Source organism: Cydia pomonella, chromosome 20 (assembly GCF_033807575.1).
Source record: "Cydia pomonella isolate Wapato2018A chromosome 20, ilCydPomo1, whole genome shotgun sequence".
Classification (NCBI taxonomy): domain Eukaryota; kingdom Metazoa; phylum Arthropoda; class Insecta; order Lepidoptera; family Tortricidae; genus Cydia; species Cydia pomonella.
The window spans coordinates 1,830,122-1,854,138 of NC_084722.1; the positions used below are offsets into that span (position 1 = coordinate 1,830,122).

The window sequence follows — 24,017 nt, forward strand, 5'->3', positions numbered from 1 at the left end:
AGCTGACCCTCCCCCCACCCTGCCTAGTCCTGCCTACGCTCATGTAGGTCTGTAATCCGGTAGGGGTCCTAAGAATGTTCATGTAAATAAAAGTCAATATAAATACTCGAAACAATTTACTAATACATCTAAGTTCATAGATTAACATTATTCTAGTTATTCCACGTAGCACCAAATACCCTACCATTGAGCGCACAATAAATAATACACTTTGATGGAAAAAAATGTGCTTGCATTGCACATGTTGCAAGGCGCATGTGACTTGCGTGAGCAGTAATTGTGCTTTCGCATGTTGCAAGTAACTTGCGTGAGCAGTATGCGCAAGTTACTTGCGTGAGCAGTAGTATGCGCAAGTTACTTGCGCTTTCCCGCATTTTTACTAGGGCAATTCAAGTCACTGGACGCACAAGTTTATACCTTTGAATACACAATGCACGTAACTCAGGCGAGTGTCACAACATGCGCAAGTTACATGCTCCGTGTGCAATCACTTTAACATATTAAGTAGAAGTTATAACTAACAATTAAAAAAAGAAGATTAGTATAGATACTAACATTCTTTTTACAACAAGAGCTCGTTTATTATAGCTTGTAACTTGTAATTAGCTGTAAACGTAACATTGGCGTCCGCCTGACGGTTATAGAACTCATTCGTTATTTGACAGATGACACATGACAAGACGAAAGTTCCGCATATGGAAGGTGGAGGTAAGAATACAATCTCCATGCACCAAAGTGTCTGTCAAAAAACCTTATACCTATAGGAGGCGCTACAATAGGGAGCGTGCATGAACTGTAGGAGGCAGCACAGGAGCCGTCAGATTTTTGGCACGAGGCGTAAATGTGATGTTTTTTGTTCCGATGTAGCCCACAAGATGGCAGAACCTACTATGCACAAGAAAACACGTGACGTGTAAATGTGCATGTTTATGGTTCCGATTCAGGCCATAAGATTGCAGACCCTCCAACACGCACGGTCCCTATACTTAGAATACTTGAAAAAAAGCGCACTTCACTCCGTCAATAACGCCTACGTTCTTAGCTACTCTAGCGCTGGAGAGATTTGTAACTATTATTTGAGCTGACAGCTGGACACTTGCAACAGTTCTGCCTATGGAGATTGTATTCCTTGCGTCCACCTTCCGCATTTTGCACAGCCAATACAAGCGAGTTTCTTATAAAAGATAAAATCGGGCACAATGAGGTAATATAACACTTCAGAATTACCCGTTATTGTGGCTACAAATAGTTTTTTTTTAACTTACAGCTGAATTGCGGGATCTAAAGAAATGACGTCACAAGTTTATCTTTATGGATTCTGGCAAAATTTTGGAAAATGCAGCGAGCAAAAGTGCTCGGACGCATTATGAATGGAATACATTCATAAAATGGCCACGCACTTTTGCAGCTGGGTGAACTCAAGGTCAACACTGTTATTTAATCTCCTAAGGCCTACCATACAAAAAAAATGCCATTTGAATTTGAAATCGATAATGAAGGAAATATGGTTATTATTTCTTTTGGTTTGAAATCGAGCGAAACAAAAGAAATGCAAGTTTATTCAAATTAAAAATGGTTTGAATTACATTATGGTAATTAGTCCCATAGGTAGGACCATGGGCATTACGAGGATAACTAAAAATTCGTAAACCTTAGGTCAGAATGTTCATATTAGTAAGTACTTTTTAGAGGCAAACATGAAAAATCTCCCCACTTTTAAATAATTCGCCCTTGAGGAATGTTTATGGAAATTAAGGGCTATTCAAGTTATTTCTAAACAAAATGACGTCTCTCTTTAGAAATTATGAAACACATAAATTATACATAAACTTAAAATGACAATAATAAATACATTTTACCAATCGTATAGTCAGCGGCAGTTAAGACCTTTTAAAAATCTAGCCTCCTGTATATTTCAATGTATTTTTTTGTTTTTAAGCCCTTACCGCATGTAATTATACAAACGTGATATAATACAGCTTTTCAGGCGAGTACCGTATTTAGGCAACAAAGCTTGCTGAGTTGCCTAAGCAAGGTACGAGATTGAAAAGCTTGATTATATCACTATACTTAGTATAAAATACTTTTTCTACGAGTTATCAAAAATAATACGTTTTTTTACTATAAAACCTAAATAAGTAATAAAAATTTATAAGTATCTCAGTAGACAAAAATGTAATACAAAAGACATAAACGCGCGAGTTCCCGCCCGCCCGTCCCCCGTTCCATGGGTGTGCGGCGTGGCGGGGGGCACGTGATTGGTCAATCTTTTTATAGTTGACCACAGCGTATCGAAACGAATATTATAGTTGAGTTGGGCACCCATACATCTAAAGTACGCAATTATAGTTTGGAAATCGACGTATACGACCAATTAGTCGACGAGTAGAAAAAAGGCTTCTGGAATCCAGGATATCAATAATGTTGCTGCTAACTGTACAAAGGTTTTCTGGAAGACTGCGTGACAAGATTATAAAATATTTGCACATGATTCTTATAATTCAAACAGAGCGTGCTGCGAACTTTCTATATTCAAAGATTTTGCATCTTCGTCTCTATCAGTATTGCAATATTCGAGCGAAACAGAAGATGATTATATCGAAACGAGAACATTTATAAAAAAAGCCAAGATATAGGCAAGTTAAAGTGAAAACAGCTTTTTTTAACATTGGCATAAGGTATAATTTTACTTGGCCTGTGGAAAAGCTATCACAAAAAAATAAGTTTTCATGGGAGCCAATTTGTATTTGTAGGTGTTTTTTTTATAAGGCTGGTCCACACAGAACGAGCCGCCTCGCGAGGAAACAGCAGTGTCAAGCAGCTCGGGCTGTGTAGACGTGCCTCGGACGAAGCAAACGCACTCGCGGCCGCAATGCCTTGGGCTTTGTTGGGCGAGGTACTTCTCCGCAGACCAAGCTGTCTCGCGCGGCAAATTCCTGACGAGGCGGCTCGTTCTGTGCAGACCCGCCTATTAAGACATTTGAACACATACATGAAATGCAAAAAATGTTATGCCAGATCTTTACTGACATTTGCCAAAGAAAAATATGCTTTTAGAATAAAAACCTTCGACATTTACAAATGTAAATAATAAACCAAAAATAAAATATATTTACAAGGTTCTATATCAAAGTACAAAATACAACTCATATTTCGCCAATATAATTAATTTTAATATTATTTTCTACTAATTACATTAAGTGTGCATCTTTGATTGCAGTTGTTTCCCAAGCCAAAGGCGAAGGCAATACACAACATCCGTTTTTTATTATAATTATCTGTTACGATTAACCAAGAAAGAAAATTATTTTAGTCCGACATGCATATGTATAGATATTTATGAACGAATGGCTATTAGAATATAACTGTATCAATAGAAGCTGCCTAGCAGTAACACGCTGTCCAACCCGCAGTTGAAACGTAGGTGGGTAATAAATTAACTAAAAACCATTAATACTAAGCGATGCCAAATTTTATCATTTTAATACGTATAATGCCCGTGATAGTTAAATTGGTTTTTCATTATAGTTGCTCGAAAAAGATCTTATTTCATGCAGGTGTATTAGGGAGTCCCTGGGGGGGGGGGGGTAATTTTTTTTTTTAATTAAGTCACAAATTCATACAAAGTAGGTATAAACGAGTTTTACTTTTAAAATACTGACGTTTTTAATTTAAATATTTGTTTACGTTTAAAAATATTCATTTTAATAATTGAATAGTCGTTTAAGATTTCGCTTAAAGTTTAGTTTTTTTTTCGCACGTGTGATGAAAAACATTGTGTGTAACTGCGGGGCTAAGAATATTGCAAACTCCTTTCCAATGTTTCACTTACCCCCCTCGTCTATGTTTTAGACACATATAGTGTATAATAGATATAGACACAAGCGTTTGTGAATAAAATACTCAAAAGTGAGACTTAATTTATGCTTAAAGTTAATAATAATTTATATTTCAATATCCTCCTAAGCTCACAGAATAAATAAATTAATAGTAAAGAAAATGTAGAATTTATTTTGTTTTTAAAACGAACGAAACAACAGAAATGCAACCCTGTTCCAATTGAAAACAGTTTAAATTGCATTGAAGTAATTAGTACTACGGGTAGGACCGTGGGTTAGGTTAGGAAGTTAGGAAGTTAAATCTTGCCTGAGAAAACTCAATGGGTCAGGTATCGCATAGGCATCTTATTTTAGTTGACTGGTCAAACATCCATGGAGTGTGGCCTTGAGAATTGAGTAAATTTAAAACATCAGTAAAATTTGGCATCCCTTACAATGAGAGCTGCGGTGGCAGCATGGTTCCGTTTTTATCACTTGTCACTATGCCCGTCACTTTCGCGCTTACATACATGTTTGAACGTGACAGGTATGGTGACAAATGATAAAGAGCCGATCTTAGGCGTACTGATGTAAAAACATACATAATTATAATAAATAATTAATTAAAAACGTAATAATTAAAATAAACAATAAATAATGCTAAAGCATTGGTTCATGATTCATACATTTAATCATGGATTTATTAGATTTTATTCATTTTTCAACTCTAAATTTCTAATTTCATAATTCTTCCATTGTATATTGTATACATATATCCAATATTAGTGTATTGTAAATATACACTTGCGTTTAAAAGCAAAACAGATCACTACATAAGAAGATTTCCATGCAACGAGTCCTGCTTTAATGGCTCTTGTTTATTTTCGATTCATTCTCAGGAATGTTTTCAAAAAGACGCTTATAATATTTTGAGCAAATCAAAATTATAAACTACTCCGTTTTATGGTATGACTTGTAATTTTACATACCTATATTTTTACAGGCAGGCATTTTTATTAATTTATTTATTTAATACAATACTGAATATGTAAAATGAATTAATAAATATCTGACAATATTCAATATAATGCGGACGTGATTTTCTCCAATATTATAGGCATCTTTCTATTATTACACAAATTGTTACAATAACCTTTTAACAGAGTTCAATATACAATAATAATCTTCAATTATTGACAGATCTATTCATTCAAAATACTGTATGGAACTGAGGTATTTTGTATGGAGAATCTTTGATCTGATTAACGAAAATTAAACAAACTATATTTAATAAAAATATATGTTTGATTTAAGTTAAACAGGGATGGCTTATAATGCAATTATAACTTCAATAATAATATTGTCTTTTATCATTATAATAGACCACAACACATTCTAAACTGTTTCTTTTATTTCTCGTGCCTTTTTTTATGAAGATTGTCATTGTCACCTGACAATGACAATCTTCATACTTTTCAGGTGCCTTTCACTTTCACAATTTACACTTGACACTGACAATTTCCTGTACATTTCTGAGAGACATCCCTGTACAGAAATGACATGAAAACAGCGATGCACGGTGAATTGCCGAGTGGTGAAGCAATTGCCTAAGCCCGATATAAAGCGATGGTCACTAAAAATATGGACGTTAAATGACATCGAATTGTCAGTGGTAGATGACAATAGTGAAGTTAAAAAGGCCAGTTTCTTTCATACAATTAGTCTCGCGTTTAACGCCAGCATACATAAGCATCATCTATATAATGGTGCTTTTAAACCCACGTATGTGATTTTTCACAAACATCGACCATTCAAGTATCTTAAGTAGACCACTACTTATTAAAAATATTCATCTGTCCATCACCAACACACAGTATAAAAACACACACTTTATCATTAAGCTATTAGTCCATTTTTCTCTGAATTGTCTTTTATGGTACAACCGTCAAGTCCTATTAGATAACTCTTTGCATTTTTTTGATAAATTTGGAAAATTCCACTTTTCGTGCCGATTCCTAAACAATATATCCGTAATGCCATAGCAAAAAACATCCGCAGACGTTAGATTCACTAGCATAGAATATATAGGTATTAGTTTTACTTTAAATTCACGCTTTATGACATCTTGAGACGGACGCCGTTATATTGTTGTTAGCGTATTATTCCAGGGAACCATATCACATTGACTGCTTTGCTTTGACTTGTTGTTCGACGCCGCAAGAATTAGTTTTGGAGCAGTATTTTACCAGGGTAGAATTGATGTTATTGGTCCCGACCTCTAATCCCTGTTTTTAGTCTGACGTTGCTGAAACGGGTCTAGGAGCAGTCCTGTTACAGGTAATCACAGAGTATAGCTGGTGGAATTGGTCTTAGAGCAATGTTGTGCAGGGCATCGATATTTTTTCCTAGTCTTAATTGGACGCTGATGAAATCTTAGGCGCAGTCTTATACCAGGGTACGACTAAAATTTTAGTCCTTTGACTAAACTTGCCTGCAACCTGTAAAGGCATCGGCGGCATTCCCATAATGTTATAGTTGGACGCTGCTAAAATAGGTGTAGGAGCAGTATTGTACCAGGGCTTTAGCCTTGTTCTCTGTGTCACATCTCGAGCTGCACGCCGGGGCCGCCGAGGCAGGTCTCGGTGACGCGGAAGCCATTCTCGAGGAGCTGCCCCGTGAGGGAGTCCACAGTGGAGCGTGGAGTTGAAGGCGGGATGAGGATCATCGCGTAGCTGTATGAGAAAAATAATAAATACAGTGGTGAATTGCACAATGCATTTCCTGATTGAAAAGGCCTATCGTTTTAATAGCAAGTCCATTTAGCAGACAACTAAACCCTAGAAGGGTAAGCAAACTTAAAAAAAGAGATAACATTTTAATAATCATTGGTTTCCTTTTCTTTTGCAGATCCCAGGCAAAACAGGAAGAATCTTGGTCACGGCACCAAATTGTAAACACAAACAAGTATATTTAAATATATTTAGGTTTTCGAAGAACAATGTTATAGTTGAGATGTTAACATAAATAAGTAAATATGAGCGCAATTAACGCGATATTGCTCAATACAAAGACTAGTGGAATGACTAATAAAGAAAAATAATGCATACCCTCCACCACCAGCACCCGTGAGCTTGCAGGCAAGGTTCCGGGCCCGCGCCAGGCTTCTGATAGCTTCTAAGGCTGGATGCGACACGCCCAACGCCGCCAAAAGGCAATGGTTCATGTCCCATAGTTCCTGAAACATTCATAGTATACTTTAACATAACATTATGTATTGTAGAAAGGGAAATAATTTATATTGAAATTATTTATTTCTGGAGTTACAGGCAACATAGGCCAATGAAAAATTTAGATTATATTAGGTAAGGGAAGAGAAATTTCCTTTTGAAAATCAAGATATATATAGTATTACTTACTCCTAAGTGTTGATAGTCCGCGTCCGTGTCAGCTGGACACTTGCCACCAGCGAGTTTTTCCAAAACCTAAAAAAAACAATATGTTTTTGAGAATTCATGCTCGGTGTCAAAAACTTACAATGAATCCAAGTGTAGGCGATAGATACTTATTTTATATCTAAAGTAAGTTTGGGTATAATCTTATTAATTTAAAATATATAAATTTATTCCTGTTATTAAGAAAGCCAAAGATTTCTTTACAATGTACACGAAAGTTTTCAAAAATCCCTGGCTACTCATTACGTCATTGTATTAGTCGTAATTTTAAGTATTAAGGTTTATTTCGTGAATGCTAACTCCATCTGTTGGACCTATAGTGTAAACATTCAAATAAATTCTCAGAGGGCGCTGGCGTGTATACTTAACCTATAACATATTGCAAATGTACCGTTGCCTATCTGCTCACCACGCGAGCACTCTCTCATCATTTCACTTAAAAAAACCTAGTTTTTATCCATCTTCCACCTGCGTATCCTACACCAAGGTTCGTTCCTTTAACTCACTAAACCATACTAAGGTTTCTGAAAATGTACCAATACCACATGACTCGCGAAAGCTTCTGTCCGAGAAACGTTCCAAGAAATAATACTGGGCAATAATAGCGAGCATTCGCTAGTCCCTTAGATATTACCCGAGAACTACAAAACGCACGTTCGCTCGTTTTTGTTTTAACCAATGTGCGTGCGCTCGGAGCGTGCGTTTCATGGCCTAGGTGTTGTCTAGGTGGATGTACTAACCTGCGTGGCAGTGTGCGCGATGTCGTCCAGCGCGTTCATCACATGGTCCACGGCCGCCGTGTTCCTTTGCCGAATGCCCGCGACTTTTACGAGCAGGGCGTGCGTTTCGCGGTTCACGCGCGAATCTACGAGGAGTACTCGCAGGTTGAGCCGGATGTCGAGGTGGCGCGGCTTCGTGCCCTTTTTGAAGGAGACGATGGACCCGAATGTGCAGGTTTCGTTGTCTATGCCTGGAAATAAAAGTAATAGGTACTTACATATTAACTGAACAAATTAAACTTCATTCACAGAAAAATAAGTTAGACTTCTAAATTTAAACTAACAGTAATGCATCAACGTCACCGACCGATTTTTGCAATTTCTACGTGTCCTAAGAAAGGTAATAAAATGTTGTAAAATTGTAACACGTGTTTAATTTTATTCCTGTACTGAATACCAACGAAGTAAATATATAAAACTTACTTCATTCTGAAGTATGAATGTTGCTATTATTGTTCATTTAACTTCAAAGTCGTAAATATCGATAACATAAATACAGCCACATTTTCTTGTTCGTGGCAAAATAAATATCTAGGTATATGTACATATGACATCATCCTTGAGTGTCAGTGGTTAAAAAATATAAAACATAAAATTCAAATTTATTTTCCCCAAAATATTACTTTCTACTTTTTATTGAAATTGGAGATTGAACATACCTATAAAGAAATTTGGAATAAGTTTTCCATACTGAAACAGTTTTTTGCGATCAGATTTAATTGTCTATTTACATATCGTTCGAATACCTATTCGATACAAAGGTGTGACATCACAATAGATTTACTAAATGTGCAAGGCGTTCCTACCGGAAGGAATGTTCCTTTTTGACATTGACAGTCTGTGAACCTCTTATTATAAATTAATTTCATTGTCTTGTTTTTTGTCCACAAAAAATGTGAAGGAGTTGAACGTTATGTATGGGGTGAAATTTAGTTTTTAATTTTCATAAGAGAATTATAATCTACAGCTAGAAAGTCATGCAATAGCACTCAACTTTATTTATTTACTTTGAGGAGCGTATCAGAGTGGTCAGAAAAAAGACAACGAAAATAATTTTGACCCTTATGCTACGTTTGCTCAGAAATATAATTATATAACTAAAACAATAATCATATAATTATTATAGATATAAAATTATACAAACACAAAAATCTTAACCTAAACTGAACTAAATCCTAAATCTAACCGACACACAAAAACTATCCGCACAAACTCGCCCCGCGCCCCTCCAGACGCAAAGGACCCCATCACGCTCGCCGCGTTGCCACGTTGAACGGCGATGGATAACCTATGCATCAAAAACGACCCGGAGCGAGGGTCATGACCACATCATGATGGTCATGAGTTTGCTCAGTAAGATTGTCTAGGTATTAGTTTTGAATACTTCTGAAGAATTTTATTCCTGTCTGAAATTTGACGCGATAGACTTTTTTTACAAAAACTTTTGGATTTTCAGAACGGTCAATTATGCGTAACCCAACCTAATCTTATGTAACTAGACTTAATGTCTTCAATTTTGACACATGACAATGACATGTGTAACAGTAAATTTAAAATGTTAAACTTGTCCTGAACCCATTTCTATGTCTGTGTCTCAGCTAACTGGTTAAATTTGCCATCTAATCAGTCGCCTAGCCCGTTAATGAAACGCCGGCAACTAATTAAATGACTTATTTATTTTATCGTGAATGTATTTATTCTATTTTATGTTATTTCATTTCTTTAAATTTTTTAAGGTTACTTTTATATCACTTGGCTGAGTGAACCAGTCGATTTCAAAGAGCTGACTTTCAGTTCGCCAAGTTGTTAAACGGTACAATAATATATACGTATATGCTGATACGTTTCACGGTCCAACCTCCCAGTTCATCTTAACTTTTAAGATCGACTGAGCTATATATTTTTTTTCACGATGTTTACAAAACAATATTAATATAAAATAAGCACTTCTAAATGACCATTAGTAAAAAAAAAACATGAACACAAGGTCCCCCGTGTGTTGCTGACAGTATGAACAACAATCTTAACCTCCAAGTCCCGCGTACTTGTACAAGAACAAATTCGAGTTTTAAACTCTAATAAAAAAAATCCTAATTCAAAAGCGCAAAAATTGTCCAGTAGGGCTAAGATAGTCGGCTCTTTATCATTTGTCACCATGCCTGTTACGTTCTAACAAATATGTAAGCGCGAAAGTGACGGGCATAGTGACAAGTGACAAAAATGGAACCATGCTGCCACTGCTGGTACCAATGGTTAAACCATGTCTTTACATTACAAATTTTATGTTAACCGAGTGAAAGATTCAGAGAAATTAATAAATAGCCAATTCATCTCCAATAACGCACGTCAAGTGATTCGCATTTGACAGTGCAAGGTCACGCTGTACAGAGGTTCAAGGTTCAAATCCGCGATGTGTGCCAAGGGCATTTGCCAATTGCTTCGATGATTCTGGATGCCAACCAGTGTACAAAATAAAAATTTCACAAAACCGGCCGATAGCATGTATTCGTCACAAATTACAATAGGGTTGTTTCCAATTTTTTGAAACGCTTGTATTATGTTCTATATTAACTAAAAGTTGCCCTAAAATTCAACTTTTATACTAAAAACGGCTTTAAATATGTTAAATTAACAAAATATATTTTGACAGATGCTTTCGCGCCCAAAACGCTCTTTGAAAATTGTGTGACGTAACAGTTTACGGTTTGACACATAACTACATACACACGTAGAAGATACGAACTGTCAACTGACATTTGTCATTTGTTGTTTATAGCCTAACTGTCAACAGTGTCAATCCGAGAGTTGTGACGTCATCAGAATCTTCAATGACGTTTCGAGTTTGGTCACGTGACGTGTGCCAAAAGATATTTTAAATTCAATATTTACAAAAATATGGTAATTACAGGTCCCCTAAAAGTAGTTTAACATGTTCTTATAATCCAAAATAATTTATTGGGATACAATTCTGCCCTAAGATTTGCAGATGGAAAGAACCCTATTGCCTACAAGTAACGATCATTGAGTTAATCCTTGAAAGACAGATACACGTACACCTGGACAGTGGACACATTATGAATGAATTCATTGTCCATGCAACTTTGCAACTCATAGGAACATAACGAAACTACAGAATGTTTTTTTTTTCACCAGCCATACTCTGCGTAGTGGATTTATAGGTCATACTGAGCAAATTTTATCATGGGACCAATACCGAAATCGCCCACTGAGGGTTCCGTACTTTTTAGTATTTGTTGTCATAGCGGCAAAAGAAATACATCATCTGTGAAAATTTCAACTGTCTAGCTATCACGGTTCATGAGATACAGCCTGGTGGCAGACGGACGGACAGCGGAGTCTTAGTAATAGGGTCCCAAAGGGTATTAGGTATGGAACCCTAAAAATTGGCTCGGCTACGCAGAGTGGCTAGTGAAAACGAAACGCACGCTCGGAGCGTGGGTTTCGTGGCCCTCAGGTATATAACGACGACCGGCGACCGATCTGGCCTAGTGGGTAGTGATCCTGCCTATGAAGCCGATGGTCCCGGGTTCAAATCCTGGTAAGGGCATTTATTCGTGTGATGATGGATATTTGTTCCTGAGTCATGGGTGTTTTCCATGTATTTAAGTATTTATAAATATTTATATATTATATGTATCGTTGTCTAAGTACCCTCAACATAAGCCTTATTGAGCTTACTGTGGGACTTATTCAATTTGTGTAATAATGTCCTATATTTATTTATTTATTAATTATTATTATATAAGGGTTGTTGATTGTTGATTACAGAGTACAGATTAAGTGACTGAAATATTCGATTTTAGAATAGACAACAAAAATCAGAGAGACATAAACTAAATTATTATTAGTAAATCGTTCATTATGATTATTATTAGTAAATTGGACTAATGTGCTAATCATTATCGGAAGCCGTAGGTTTTTTAAATGACCGTTAAGGTGTAGGTAGCTAATAAGTTTTTTAATTAACAGACGATTATCTTTCAGTACATTTAGAAAAAAAAAGTATTACTCAAACAATAACGGCAAGGTTACTGATGTCTGTATGAAATTATTTGAACATATAGCACTTATTCAAAAGCAAACACTTAAAACTTATTAAATTGTAATTAATTATTAACTGATAATAAACACTTATAGAGGTCATTTAGTTTAATAAAAACAAGTATATTATTAAGGCAAAGGTATGCAAATAAAAATGTTAATAGCTTGTAAATCTCTATTATTGCCTGTACCGATGCCTTTAGAATCTGAACAATCTAAGTTTTCGGGCCAAGTGCTTCGTCAAGTATGGACTTATAGATATATGTATGCATTATTGCTGCCAAGTTTGTGGCCAGAGTCTAGTGCTGAGCCTATCTACAATCCGAACAAATATCGAAAAGATGTCTAAATATAATCAAGACTCACCTGAAGGCGTTCCATGCATGATCCTCTCGCAATTATACGCCCAAGCTGAAATCGCTTCTGCCTCGCGTGGTTCAAAATCACCGGGCGGCTCGAAGCTGCCTCGCGCCCGCAGCGCCATCAGCCGTAAGAGCGCACCCGCGAGGCAGACTGCGAAAGACGCGGAGCTACCGGTCCCGGCGCCTATGGTCAGCTCTGAGCCCATGGAGATGTCCATGGATTTCACCTGGGGAGGTTAGATTTCTAAATGAATGTCATCTAAATACTTAGGTACCTTATTCTGGAAAGGCAAATAGATTTTAAGTACTCATTTTAACTTCGTTCTTCCTATTACCCCTATTTCCTGGCGAAGCAGTTTGCATCATTGCCTCGCTTAAGATCTCACTTGAGCGTCCCTCATTAATTCTGTTCTAGAATGCGATGCCTCATTTGGGATTTATTGTACGCACTCGACGCTTTATTGGTTTTTATAGTTGGAATGCAAATAAAATTTAATGCCCTGACAATAAAGTAGTTCAATTAGAATACCAGTGAAGACAAAAACTACACAAACACTATGTAGTAGAATAGTATGTAATACAAAAATTATGACAAAGAGAATTCACGAATCGTTTGCATAAATACGTTCAATGAATAGTTCAAAATTACGACATAACACAATAAAATTTACCTGCAAATTCGTACTTCCAAAAATCCCCGAAAACATATAAAGGAAGCTTCTCAAAGAATTCTTCTGGTTATTCGGCAGCTCATCAAAATTCGGCTTGATCTTATGAAGGAACTCGTTGACCTTCCTGAGATGATTGTCATGGTCCAGATGCCCTGGGATCTTCCAGGAGAACTTGCCGGTGACGCCGTGGCAGAGCTGCGGGTTGAAGAGAGCCTTGACGGTGGGGTTGAGGGGTATGGTCTCCTGGAGACCGACGCAGGGCAGGTGGATGTAGACCGCTGGTTCTCCGACGGTTTTTACTTCCTGTAACGAAGGGAGGTGTGAGGGTTTGGTCCAGTGTGGTGTGTGAGCCCGAATGGAGCAGGCATGCGCTCGAAAAGGTCGTGAAGCGGTACAAACGCGTTTTTTTAAAACTATGCTAGTTTTAATTATGATTTTACATTTACAGCGTTACATTATTACTATTAAGAGGCTGTCAATACCTAAAGCGCGCACACAGTCTATTTGTATCGGAGTAAATGAGATAGCACTGTCGCATGTTACTGGGCCTGGGCAAGGGAATAATAAGAACATTATTTAAATAAAAAAAAGTGGATTATTAGTGTAATATTTTACTCAATAGCGGTTTAGATATAAATGTTTTGAAATTGTGATTTTAATTGCAGACCCATAAGTCAAAACAATAAAAACATAAAACCGTTTAATTGTGATTTTAAGACCAATCTTTGCAATTATTTTCTATCGAGCCGATTTCGTTCAATCATGTATCGAGTACAACCACGGTCTTTGAAATATAATTAATATGAACATATATTTTTCTTACTTGACTAAAACAAATAGTCTTTCTTAAAAAACTGTTTAAGTAACATCAATTTCAAGGACATTGGGTGTTGACAGCCTCTTAAGGCACTGCGAAACTACAAAACAAAATATTAAATCAATACACTTAAATAAGTACTCATATGATACGTTAGTTTTGCATATCATTATTTAGCAAATCGGTTTATATAGCCACGAGCGGCGCCGTCGCTACTTCGCTAGATCATAGATGCTGATTAATTCATCTGTAAAGATGTACAAGGCCTCATGATGATGATTAAGCAAAAAAAAAAAAATTATAATATTATAATATAACAAAATCATTTTATAAACAATTTTAAAAATTTAAATAACTGTCACAATAAAATAATATAATGTAATTTTTTTTAATACTACGTCGGTGGCAAACAAGCATACGGCCCGCCTGATGGTAAGCAGTCTCCGTAGCCTATGTACGCCTGCAACTCCAGAGGAGTTACACGCGCGTTGCCGACCCTAAACCGGCCCCCTCTCGTTGAGCTCTGTGTGTTGTAATGTAATTCGTTGTTTGTTTTTTAGTAGAGTAAGAGTATTATGTTAGTAACTACATCACAAAAAATTAAGTGCTTTGTTGTACCTGACTGTCATCATCATCATCATTCGCTTGCCCTCATCCCATTCATTTGGGGTCGGCGCAGCATGTCTTTTCCTTCCATATCTTTCTGTCACCCGTCATCTCATCGTTCACTCGCGTTCGTTTCATGTCATCTCTCACACAATCCATCCACCGTTTCCTAGGTTTTCCTCTGCCGTTCCATCCCTCCACATTCATTCGTAATACCTTTCTCGTCACGTGACTTTCATCCCTCCGCATCACATGCCCATACCACGCTAGGCGATTCGCTCTTACTTTTTCTATTATGGGTGCAACTTTCAGACTTCATCTTATATACTCATTCCTTATCCTATCCATACCAGACTGTATCTAAAAGCTATTGTTCTCTTACTTTAATTTTTTTTTTAAATGACACGTTTTAACATTAATAAAAAATAAATAATAAGAAGACAAAAAAACTTCATTTGAATCACATCACAACCTCGAGACCAAATGTATTCCTCATGCCCGTTTTGCACATGAATAAAAAACTCATGCAACCCATACATACTCGTATGTATTTTTTCAGTGAACACACAAATACAGCTAAAAACTCTTTCAGATCAAGCGGGAAAACACACAAACATAAAAACTACAAGAACATGCCTGCCAATATACGGTACCCCTAGTGTAAATAAATTCGATTTCGAAATGTGACGTACGCGTTTGCGTTTAGTCTCATTTTGTATGTGATTTAGAAAGAGCGCGCCAAGTGGGACGTTTTGGAAACTCAAAATCCTATACAAAATGACACTTAACGCAAACGCGTTCGTCACGTTATGATGTCGATCAAATTTACACTAGGGGTACAGGTGTAGCTTAACGTAAAGTAATCAATCAAATCTTTTACTATGGGTATGGGACCAATCCCGAAATCGCGAAAAAAAAATTGGCTGTTTCATACATTTTGGTGGTCTGATGTTGAAATTTCGTATGGGTGTAATTTTTTTTTCGCAATCGTGGGGTTAGTCTCAAAGTAAAAGTTTCTCAGTATGATCTAAACATTACGGGTTTGAGTAATTGCTTTACGTTCTGTTACATACTGTATAATTTATACGAAAGTAACTCTGTTACCTTTATGATATTTGGAACCTATGGAGATAAATTGAGGTTCGAGGAAGGACATAGGATAGGATAGTTTTTATCAATTATCATCATCATCATCATCATCAAACGCGAATGTCTTTAAGTGCTACCACTGTACAATACTTTATTCAATAAATTATTTGTATTTGTAATATTAATAAAACATTTTTTTTTCACATTTTTAGTTTTATTTCAGTTGGAATTTTTATAAACCCATTAATTACTGTTTTAAAAAGACAATGTTTCAATTAGATGCATTCATAAAAAATAAAATATCATATCATAATATTATATTATTAACTTTAACTTGGGAACAATAAAGAATATTAATATATTATAAGAATATATGTATGTCATCATGTTCTTTTCATATTGGTGAGCAATAATAGTACGATACAAGTGCGAAAAATAGGAAATTTGCAACGAGTGCCGATAAATTAAAACACAACCGAAGGGAGTGTTTTCAATCGACACGAGTTGCGAATTACCTATTCGCACATGTATCGTACAACGTTTTACAGTAGGTACATATGGCCCTTTAAATGTTCGACACAGTAACGTAATATGCCAATTTTCGCACTAGTGCTATAAAGTAGCACCATATGTATTGTAAAGAATATTTGTATTGTATTGTAATATCACTTATATTATTATTATTTGTCATTTCCATATCTCGGGACCACGGGGTCCCGGACCTTTGCGTGGGGCCGAAACCAACAGCGCAGAGACCCTTTAAGACAGTTTAATCTAAATATTATTATATTATATTTAAATCTAAGCTGTTATTTATATTTACTCGTTTAATAATTATGAATATTAGTTGTTTGCTCATGAATCAGTAACATATGTTGAAATAATTATTTTGAATACAGACAGACGTCACTACCTTGGCCGTTATTGTTTAAATTTTATATAAATAGTTCTATATATAATAGGGTATTTGACGTATGTATTTAGGTAATTATTTAAACATATGTAAGTTATTCAAAAGCAAACAAAAACAATTATTAAATAGGCAATAACAGTCTACTATAGACGTCATGTAGCTTTATAAAAACAATTAATTACCTACGAGGATATGCAAATAAAATTTGTAATAGCTTAAAAATGTCTATTTTTGGAACTTTTATCGAAGTGTTTGTTTTCCTTTTAGTGAGAACTATAAAGAGTATAAAGAAATACCTAATTTTTTCAACATTTTCAAAATTAAATAGTGAGTAACACGGAGACTCGATCCGAAAATATTTTTCTGGATTCTAAGGGTAAGGTATTATCCCGTTAAAAATATAACTGTGAAAATGTCAATATTTTTCGTTTTTTCTCAAATTTTTATGCTTTTTTACTAAAACTTACTGAAATTATATTGGGTCTTATGCATTATATGGAAGGTTACTTAATACATTCAATACAAGCAGGTGCTCTGTTTGTAGGCGTTTTTCGCTACAAAGCGGAAAACATGAGTTATCGGCTATGCTCGTAGCGCATAGCTCGCGCTGGCAGTAAACAATTACCCATGTCTGTCAGCATAAATTAATCACTTTTGTAGTGGTTGCCGACTTCAAATAAAATAATACAGATCTAACTGGGTGCCAAGTTCTGCTGATTAGCAGATAACTTACAGTCCTAGCAGATAAAAATAAATGACTCTCAGATCTTAAAAAAATCTTTTGGTGTAAAATGAGAACAGTGTCGGGTACGTGGAGAATATCTAGATATTCTTCAAATACCTACTTCTACAAGGTGTAACAATACAGTGGGGATCAGTACCCCTAGTGTAAATTTGATCGACATCATAACGTGACGAACGCGTTTGCGTTAAGTCTAATTTTGTATAGGATTTTGAGTTTCCAAAACGTCCCGCTTGGCGCGCTCTTTCTAAATCCAATACAAAATGAGACTAAACGCAAACGCGTACGTCACGTTTCGAAATCGAATTTATTTACACTAGGGGTACCGTTTTATACTACTCCTAAACTAACGTGTGATACCTCGTTAGATTCGTAATTATGTCTAAATGTATTCAAAGGGTTTATTAGCACACCAAAAATATCAAAAGTTATTCATAAAACGGGGGTAAAAAGTAGACATTTCTTATTTTATTAACAAAAAGTACAAATAATGGAGATACATTTCTGCAAGTATAGACTTTTTTATTGGAAATATTCTCCTCTTTTATAATATTAATTTTAATTTTTTAAATATTAATACTTTTTGAGTTATTGGGGAAATAAGAAATATTGTATATAGAAATAAATATGTTTTATGTTTATGTTTTTTAGGGTTCCGTAGTCAACTAGGAACCCTTATAGTTTCGCCATGTCCGTCTGTCTGTCTGTCTGTCTGTCTGTCTGTCTGTGTGTCTGTCTGTCTGTCTGTCTGTCCGAGGCTTTGCTCCGTGGTCGTTAGTGCTAGAAGCTGAAATTTGGCATGGAAATATAAATCAATAAAGCCGACAAAGTCGTACAATAAAATCTAATAATTTAATTTTTCTTAGGGTACCTCCCCTACACGTAAAGTGGGGATGAATTTTTTTTTTCACTTCAACCCTAGAGTGTGGGGTATCGTTGGAAAAGTCTTTCAAAACTAATAGGGGTTTTCAAGGAACATTTTTTGATAAAGTTAATATATTTGGAGATAATCGCTCCGAAAGAAAAAAAAATGTGTCCCCCCCCCCTCTAACTTTTGAACCATAGGTCCAAAACATATGAAAAAAAATCGTGGAAGTAGAGCTTAAGAAATACATTAAATGAAAACTATAGCGGACATGATCAGTTTAGCTGTTTTTGAGTTATCGCAAAAAGTTTCCCCTTCATAGTAAAAAGACTTACTTTAATTAGGTACTGATTATGCAAATTTGCCTATTTGTTTAACAATTTACTATCCTTTAAGCTACAGTTTAGCTTATTGCAGTGGTGGGCAAACTTTTTTCATGGGGGGCCAGAAAATTTAAAAAAATCCGAGGAGGGCCGGAACTGCAGTATAAATACATTTTGATTTGAAACCGTTATCTCTCGAGCTATATACTAATTATTTCGAAGGACCGGCGGCAGGCCGGATGAAAGCCTTGCGCGGGCCGGAGCTGGCCCGCGGGCCGTACTTTGCCCACCACTGGCTTATTGTGACGGAAGAGTAACTACGGAACCCTACACTGAGCGTGGCCCGACATGCTCTTGGCCGGTTTTTATTTTTATATTCTAAACGCTTGTGCACTTGTGTTGTCTAGACACCATTACGAGTCTGAGGTATCCCACGTATTTCAGGAGTAGTATCCGTTTTTCACCGTTTGTCGAGTAGACTATACCATAAGGTTACCCAACTATCTATGGTAGTCCAAAACCTGCTATAATTGTGGTCCAAAACTACCTCGAATATCTTTTACTGCCCGGTGTGACCATTATTAAAATGTTGCGGGTCTGAGGCAAAATGTTTTCATAACAGGACAAAAAAATTAAACAGCACTAAAAATATGTTTGCTAACCATTGATTGGTTGGTATTGATACATAAACACGTTAACTTGCGAATCATAGATGTACAGTTAGCGTCAAATACTTTGTAGCAGTCAAAGTGGCCAAATAGTTCGGTACACCATATATTTAGTATTGCTACAAAGTATTTGACGCCGACTGTACTATAGGCGATGTTATTGAAAGTTGTACATTTTTTTCCAGATATGGTAGTTAGTGTTCCGTACGAAAGTTTGTTCACGGAACACTTCGGTCTTGCAAATCGGTTAAGAAGAAAGTGGAGTTTTCATACAAACGTGTTCCTCATTTACCTCTCTGGATATTCACATTATTTTTCTTCTTTTATTTTTCCTCAGAATCACAGCATATTCGGTACTAATAGGAGAAAATTAGAATCCCGAGATTCTTATTTCCGTTCCGTTACAATTTTTCATAGACTTTGTATGACGGTAAGGAACGAAAAATTTATGGAAATTCTGGGACACTTTTTTCTTCTATTAGGATCGAAAAACGCTTGTTGCGTATGCAGCTGTAATGTTCAGCCAAGGTATGGTTGGACCGGACCGATACGGTATTATGTTTACGATGCTTGATATAAAAATAATCTTTACTTAATTTAGTAGTTATCTTTTATCTATTTTTCAATTTGTTCACTCTATATTATTTTATGTCTTTTTCCTTCTTGTCTGTTACCTTTCGTGATTTTTCTCACTTGATGGTCTCATCGGAAGATCAGCGCTGGAAGCCACCAGCAACATGCTGAGATGAGGCCATTTCGTGGCACTTTATACTTCCTTTGTTTTTGTTATATCATGTAATTTAATGTGTCTTGTTTGTGTCTACGAATAAAAATTATTCTATTCTATTCTATAAAAAGCTCGTGATTTTGAGTAGAAATAATATAAAGTATAGTGTACAGCTTTAAATAAAATGATCCACTACTAGACTAAAGGAGACCACTGATTAACAGTCCGCCGGACGGTATCGGGCTGTCAGTTAGAACAAAAAGTTGATAGTTCCGAACAACTGACAGGCCGATACCGTCCGGCGGACTGTTAATCAGGTTGCCGCTTAGGGGTACTGTAAATAGATATACACCGTGGGCTGATAAAACCCGACGAATACTTATTCGTTGTAACTAATTAATTTTTTGTCGCCAAGATGTAAGAAGAAATAACGTGTCGTATGACGAAAAAGCAAAAGATTTATTTTTTCCACAGATAAAAAATTTTTTTTGCCGATTTTTCCCAAAGCTTATATAACATTTTTTGCTCCTCATGAACCCCAGGAATGCGTGGTTAAAATCTGACGGGTTTTACCAGCCCACGGTGTATACCAATAGAAATATTGATGAACCATAATTAGAGGTAACAATTTTCAAACCACTTTTACAATAATAACAGTGCCGGATTAAGACATTTTGATGCCCTAAGCATTTTTAGACCATGGTGCCCCCTCATCAAGATTACATTGAATTTTCTTGGTAAATTGAGTGACGTTTATTGCCGCATTACTGCTGAGAATAGAATTTTCAATCCAACACATCATTTTATCACGGAAATTGACAGTACTGCAGCAGTAATGTTCTCACAGTATGTAAGGTCAAGTGTTAGCAAATTGAAGATCGTGCTTCGCATAAGACCGGAGGCGAGCCAACCAACGTCCAAGTGTGAGAAGACATAAAAGGCATAGGCCGTACTCCGCACAGCGTTTTGCAACCCTTAGAGCTTTCCTGCGAAGCTCATTCATGTGAAAGCAAAGGCAGAGCTTCAGTAGGAGCTTAGCCATTGGCCATTGGTTCTTGTCAGAACAAGAACCAATGGCCGCAAGTGTCTTAAATAGCAAATTATTGTTAACGAAAACGGGACTTAATAGGATAAGTTTTAAAATTACCACTGACCCGACGTTTCAAAAACGGCGTTTTCCCCATGGTCTCGGAGAAGACTGGGTAAAGTCGACATCATTATCTTGACGTTGGAGGTAATTTTAGAACTTAATCAAACGCGATTAAGTCCCGTTTTCTTAAATAATAATGTCACAATTAGGCCAATAAAATTAGATTTTTTCGAATTTGGTCCTAAAAATGCGTGTAATCCAAGTTTGCTCCATTCCAGGAAGTGTGCATAAATATTTCCTCTTTTTCAGTTATTTTTGCTTGAAAATCGAAAACGGTACGTCCGGCGGAAAATTTGTTCTAATTATGATTAAAACTGATATCTGAGGATCCGAAATGTAATTTAATTATGTTCTTGCAATAAAACATATTGATTTATTGAAGGTACCCTAATATGTATTCCTAGTCTAAATTGTATAAAAAGGTCGACATTTTTTATTTTTGGTAAAATCATGTTAAAAATCCAAAAACGCCTTCTTACCATGCAGTGTCTAATCCACGAACTGTCGTATGTCCTTCAAAATCAAGTGGTTTCGAAAGGAAAAAAATATCTCCTAAGGATCCCAAAATGTATGCATACCCCCTGGGATGGAGCAAACTTGGATTACACGCATTTAGAATGAAATGAAAGTATTAAAACATTTTCCAGCTTGCTGGGAATTAATTCCTCAAAACGCTATTTTTGGATCTAATTTGATTGGCCTAAATCGTGAAAGTTTAAATCAGTGTTTTTAAAGGCAAAGTCTAAGGCTCAGCTTTTCATAAGGCTGAACGCTCGGACCGTTCGATCGGCGCTTACGGATGAGGCATGGATGAGGCCAAAGGTCGAGCTGGAAGAAAGCATTTGAATTTGACCACTGGCGAGGTATGAATGGCTGAACGTCCGGAGCGTCCGATCGCGGTGGGTTATCATACAATACAACTGATGGCGAGGTGTGAGCAAGGCAGAAGGCCCAGCTTCGAGAGAGGACAGCTTAGATTAGGATCAATGGCCAAGTGAAAGTGAGGCAGTTTGCACAAAGTAGAAGGCCTAGCGTCGCATAAGACCTAACGCCGAACTGCAATAGAGTGGCTTGAAATCGAACCTATGTAATCACGGTTCTCCTACTGCTCGGCCTTTGGCTTAAGTGGAAACCGAAACTTAATAAGCTGCTTTTGGTTTTGTGCCTTCGCGGGGCCCTTTATAACAGTTTGACAATTAGGTCGCAGGATCGTGGTTCTGCAGCAACTCGGCCAGGCCGACACATCTGGCGTGCAAGAGAGCAAAATTTGCTACAAAATCGGTAATCTACGTCGAGAAAATCGGTTGGCCACAAGCCCGACGGTAAGATATTTTGGCTATGAGCTTTGAGGGCCTCCGCGAAGGGTTGGAGATGTGCTTACGTGTCCTCACTCTATTACGACCCCGTTATTAGATGGGTACTTGCACACGTCAAAGTCGACAAAAAGTTTCGTGTACATAAGTACTACGACTGCGATGCATCCTGCGCGTTTTTTTTTCTACGATTTTGGTGCCCCCCTAGACGTGGTGCCCTAAGCAAGTGCTTATTTTGCTTAATGGTTAATCCGGCACTGAATAATAATATATATTGTTAAAGTGCTCTCTTAGATTTTAATTAAATTACAACTTTTGTACTCGTAATAATAAGACAGGAATACAAGCGGAAAAAATGAGGGGTGCCCCAAATATACAAGTCATTAATAGACTAAAAAAAAAAATATAAAATATTAGTAATTTTTCTCTTACACTTGTTTCTAATTTTTTTTTGTTATTGTTACATTACTGTAGTAGTAATTTTAAGTTTGACTATTGTCATAAACATTTGTAATTATTTTTACAGTACATATGGGGCTACTTTATAGCACTAGTGCGAGAAGTAGCATATTACGTTACTGTGTCGAACATTTAAAGGGCCATATGTACTGTAAAACGTTGTACGATACATGTGCGAATAGGTAATTCGCAACTCGTGTCGATTTAAAACACTCCCTTCGGTCGTGTTTTAATTTATCGCCACTCGTTTCGAATTTCCTATTTTTCGCACTTGTATCGTAATGTACTATTACAGTACATATGGTGCTACTTTTCCGCACTAGTTCCGTAATAAATTAGCACATTACGTAACTATGTCGAAAATTTAAAGGGTCATATGTACTGTAAAATGTTGTACGATACATATGCGAATAGGTAATTCGCAACTCGTGTCATTTAAAACACTCCCTTCGGTCGTATTTTAGTTTATCGCCACTCGTTACGAATTTCCTATTTTTCGCACTTGTATCGTAAATAACTATGCTGCAAGTAATTTTTAAATTGGATGTATTGTATTGGTGTAAAGTGAATTTAATTCATAAAATATTTGAAAACAGTTCACGGAAGGATTTTAAATCTGTTTACAATTGAATAAAGTTTTTTTTTTTATTGTAAACTGTAATTTTATCTAATTATGTTTTAATTTTAATATTTAAATGATTCAATGTTTGACACAATTTATTACTGTTCATAATAAACAAAACAGACAATGTGAGAAAAAATTAAACACCCTAATCAACACCCGTCTAAAAAAATAAAAAAGTTACCTTAATAACGATGGAACTCCTCAACCCAAGGCTGACCGCAATAGCCGTTTTTCCCATAACCACCGCATGTTCCCCGTGCAGGATCACCTTCCCGGCGCCGACACACTCACGGTATACAAATTCTCTCCGCTCAACATTTTCAATAAAAAAAAAAACTACTTTTTCTAAATTCTCATTTTATTCTAGTACATCATTGTTGAGCCTTCCACTGGTCGGACGTGAGAGTTTTCTGCGTGAATGCGTGTATCTCCTTCAGCTCCTCCTGAAGAACTGAGTTGACGAGTCTGCGGGCAAGGAATATATAGATTAGTGAGCGTCAATTGTTTTCGTCAATAGGGTTCTGTGGGCCGATTTTTATTTTACTGTCTAATATTTTTTTCGTCCGATCTGGTTAA

General features: G+C 36.3%; 1 protein-coding gene across 1 annotated transcript in view; it reads right to left on the reverse strand.

Moving 5' to 3' along the window:
• Positions 1-99: 99 nt before the first annotated feature.
• Positions 100-24,017, reverse strand: part of LOC133529424 (mevalonate kinase) — a 50,434-nt gene continuing 26,516 nt past the window's right edge. The window contains 8 exon segments of the mRNA XM_061867152.1: positions 100-6,550; positions 6,926-7,053; positions 7,235-7,300; positions 8,011-8,240; positions 12,478-12,700; positions 13,145-13,447; positions 23,623-23,711; positions 23,714-23,906. Coding sequence (XP_061723136.1) covers positions 6,418-6,550; positions 6,926-7,053; positions 7,235-7,300; positions 8,011-8,240; positions 12,478-12,700; positions 13,145-13,447; positions 23,623-23,711; positions 23,714-23,759 — 1,218 coding nt within the window. The 5' untranslated portion in view covers positions 23,760-23,906 and the 3' untranslated portion in view covers positions 100-6,417.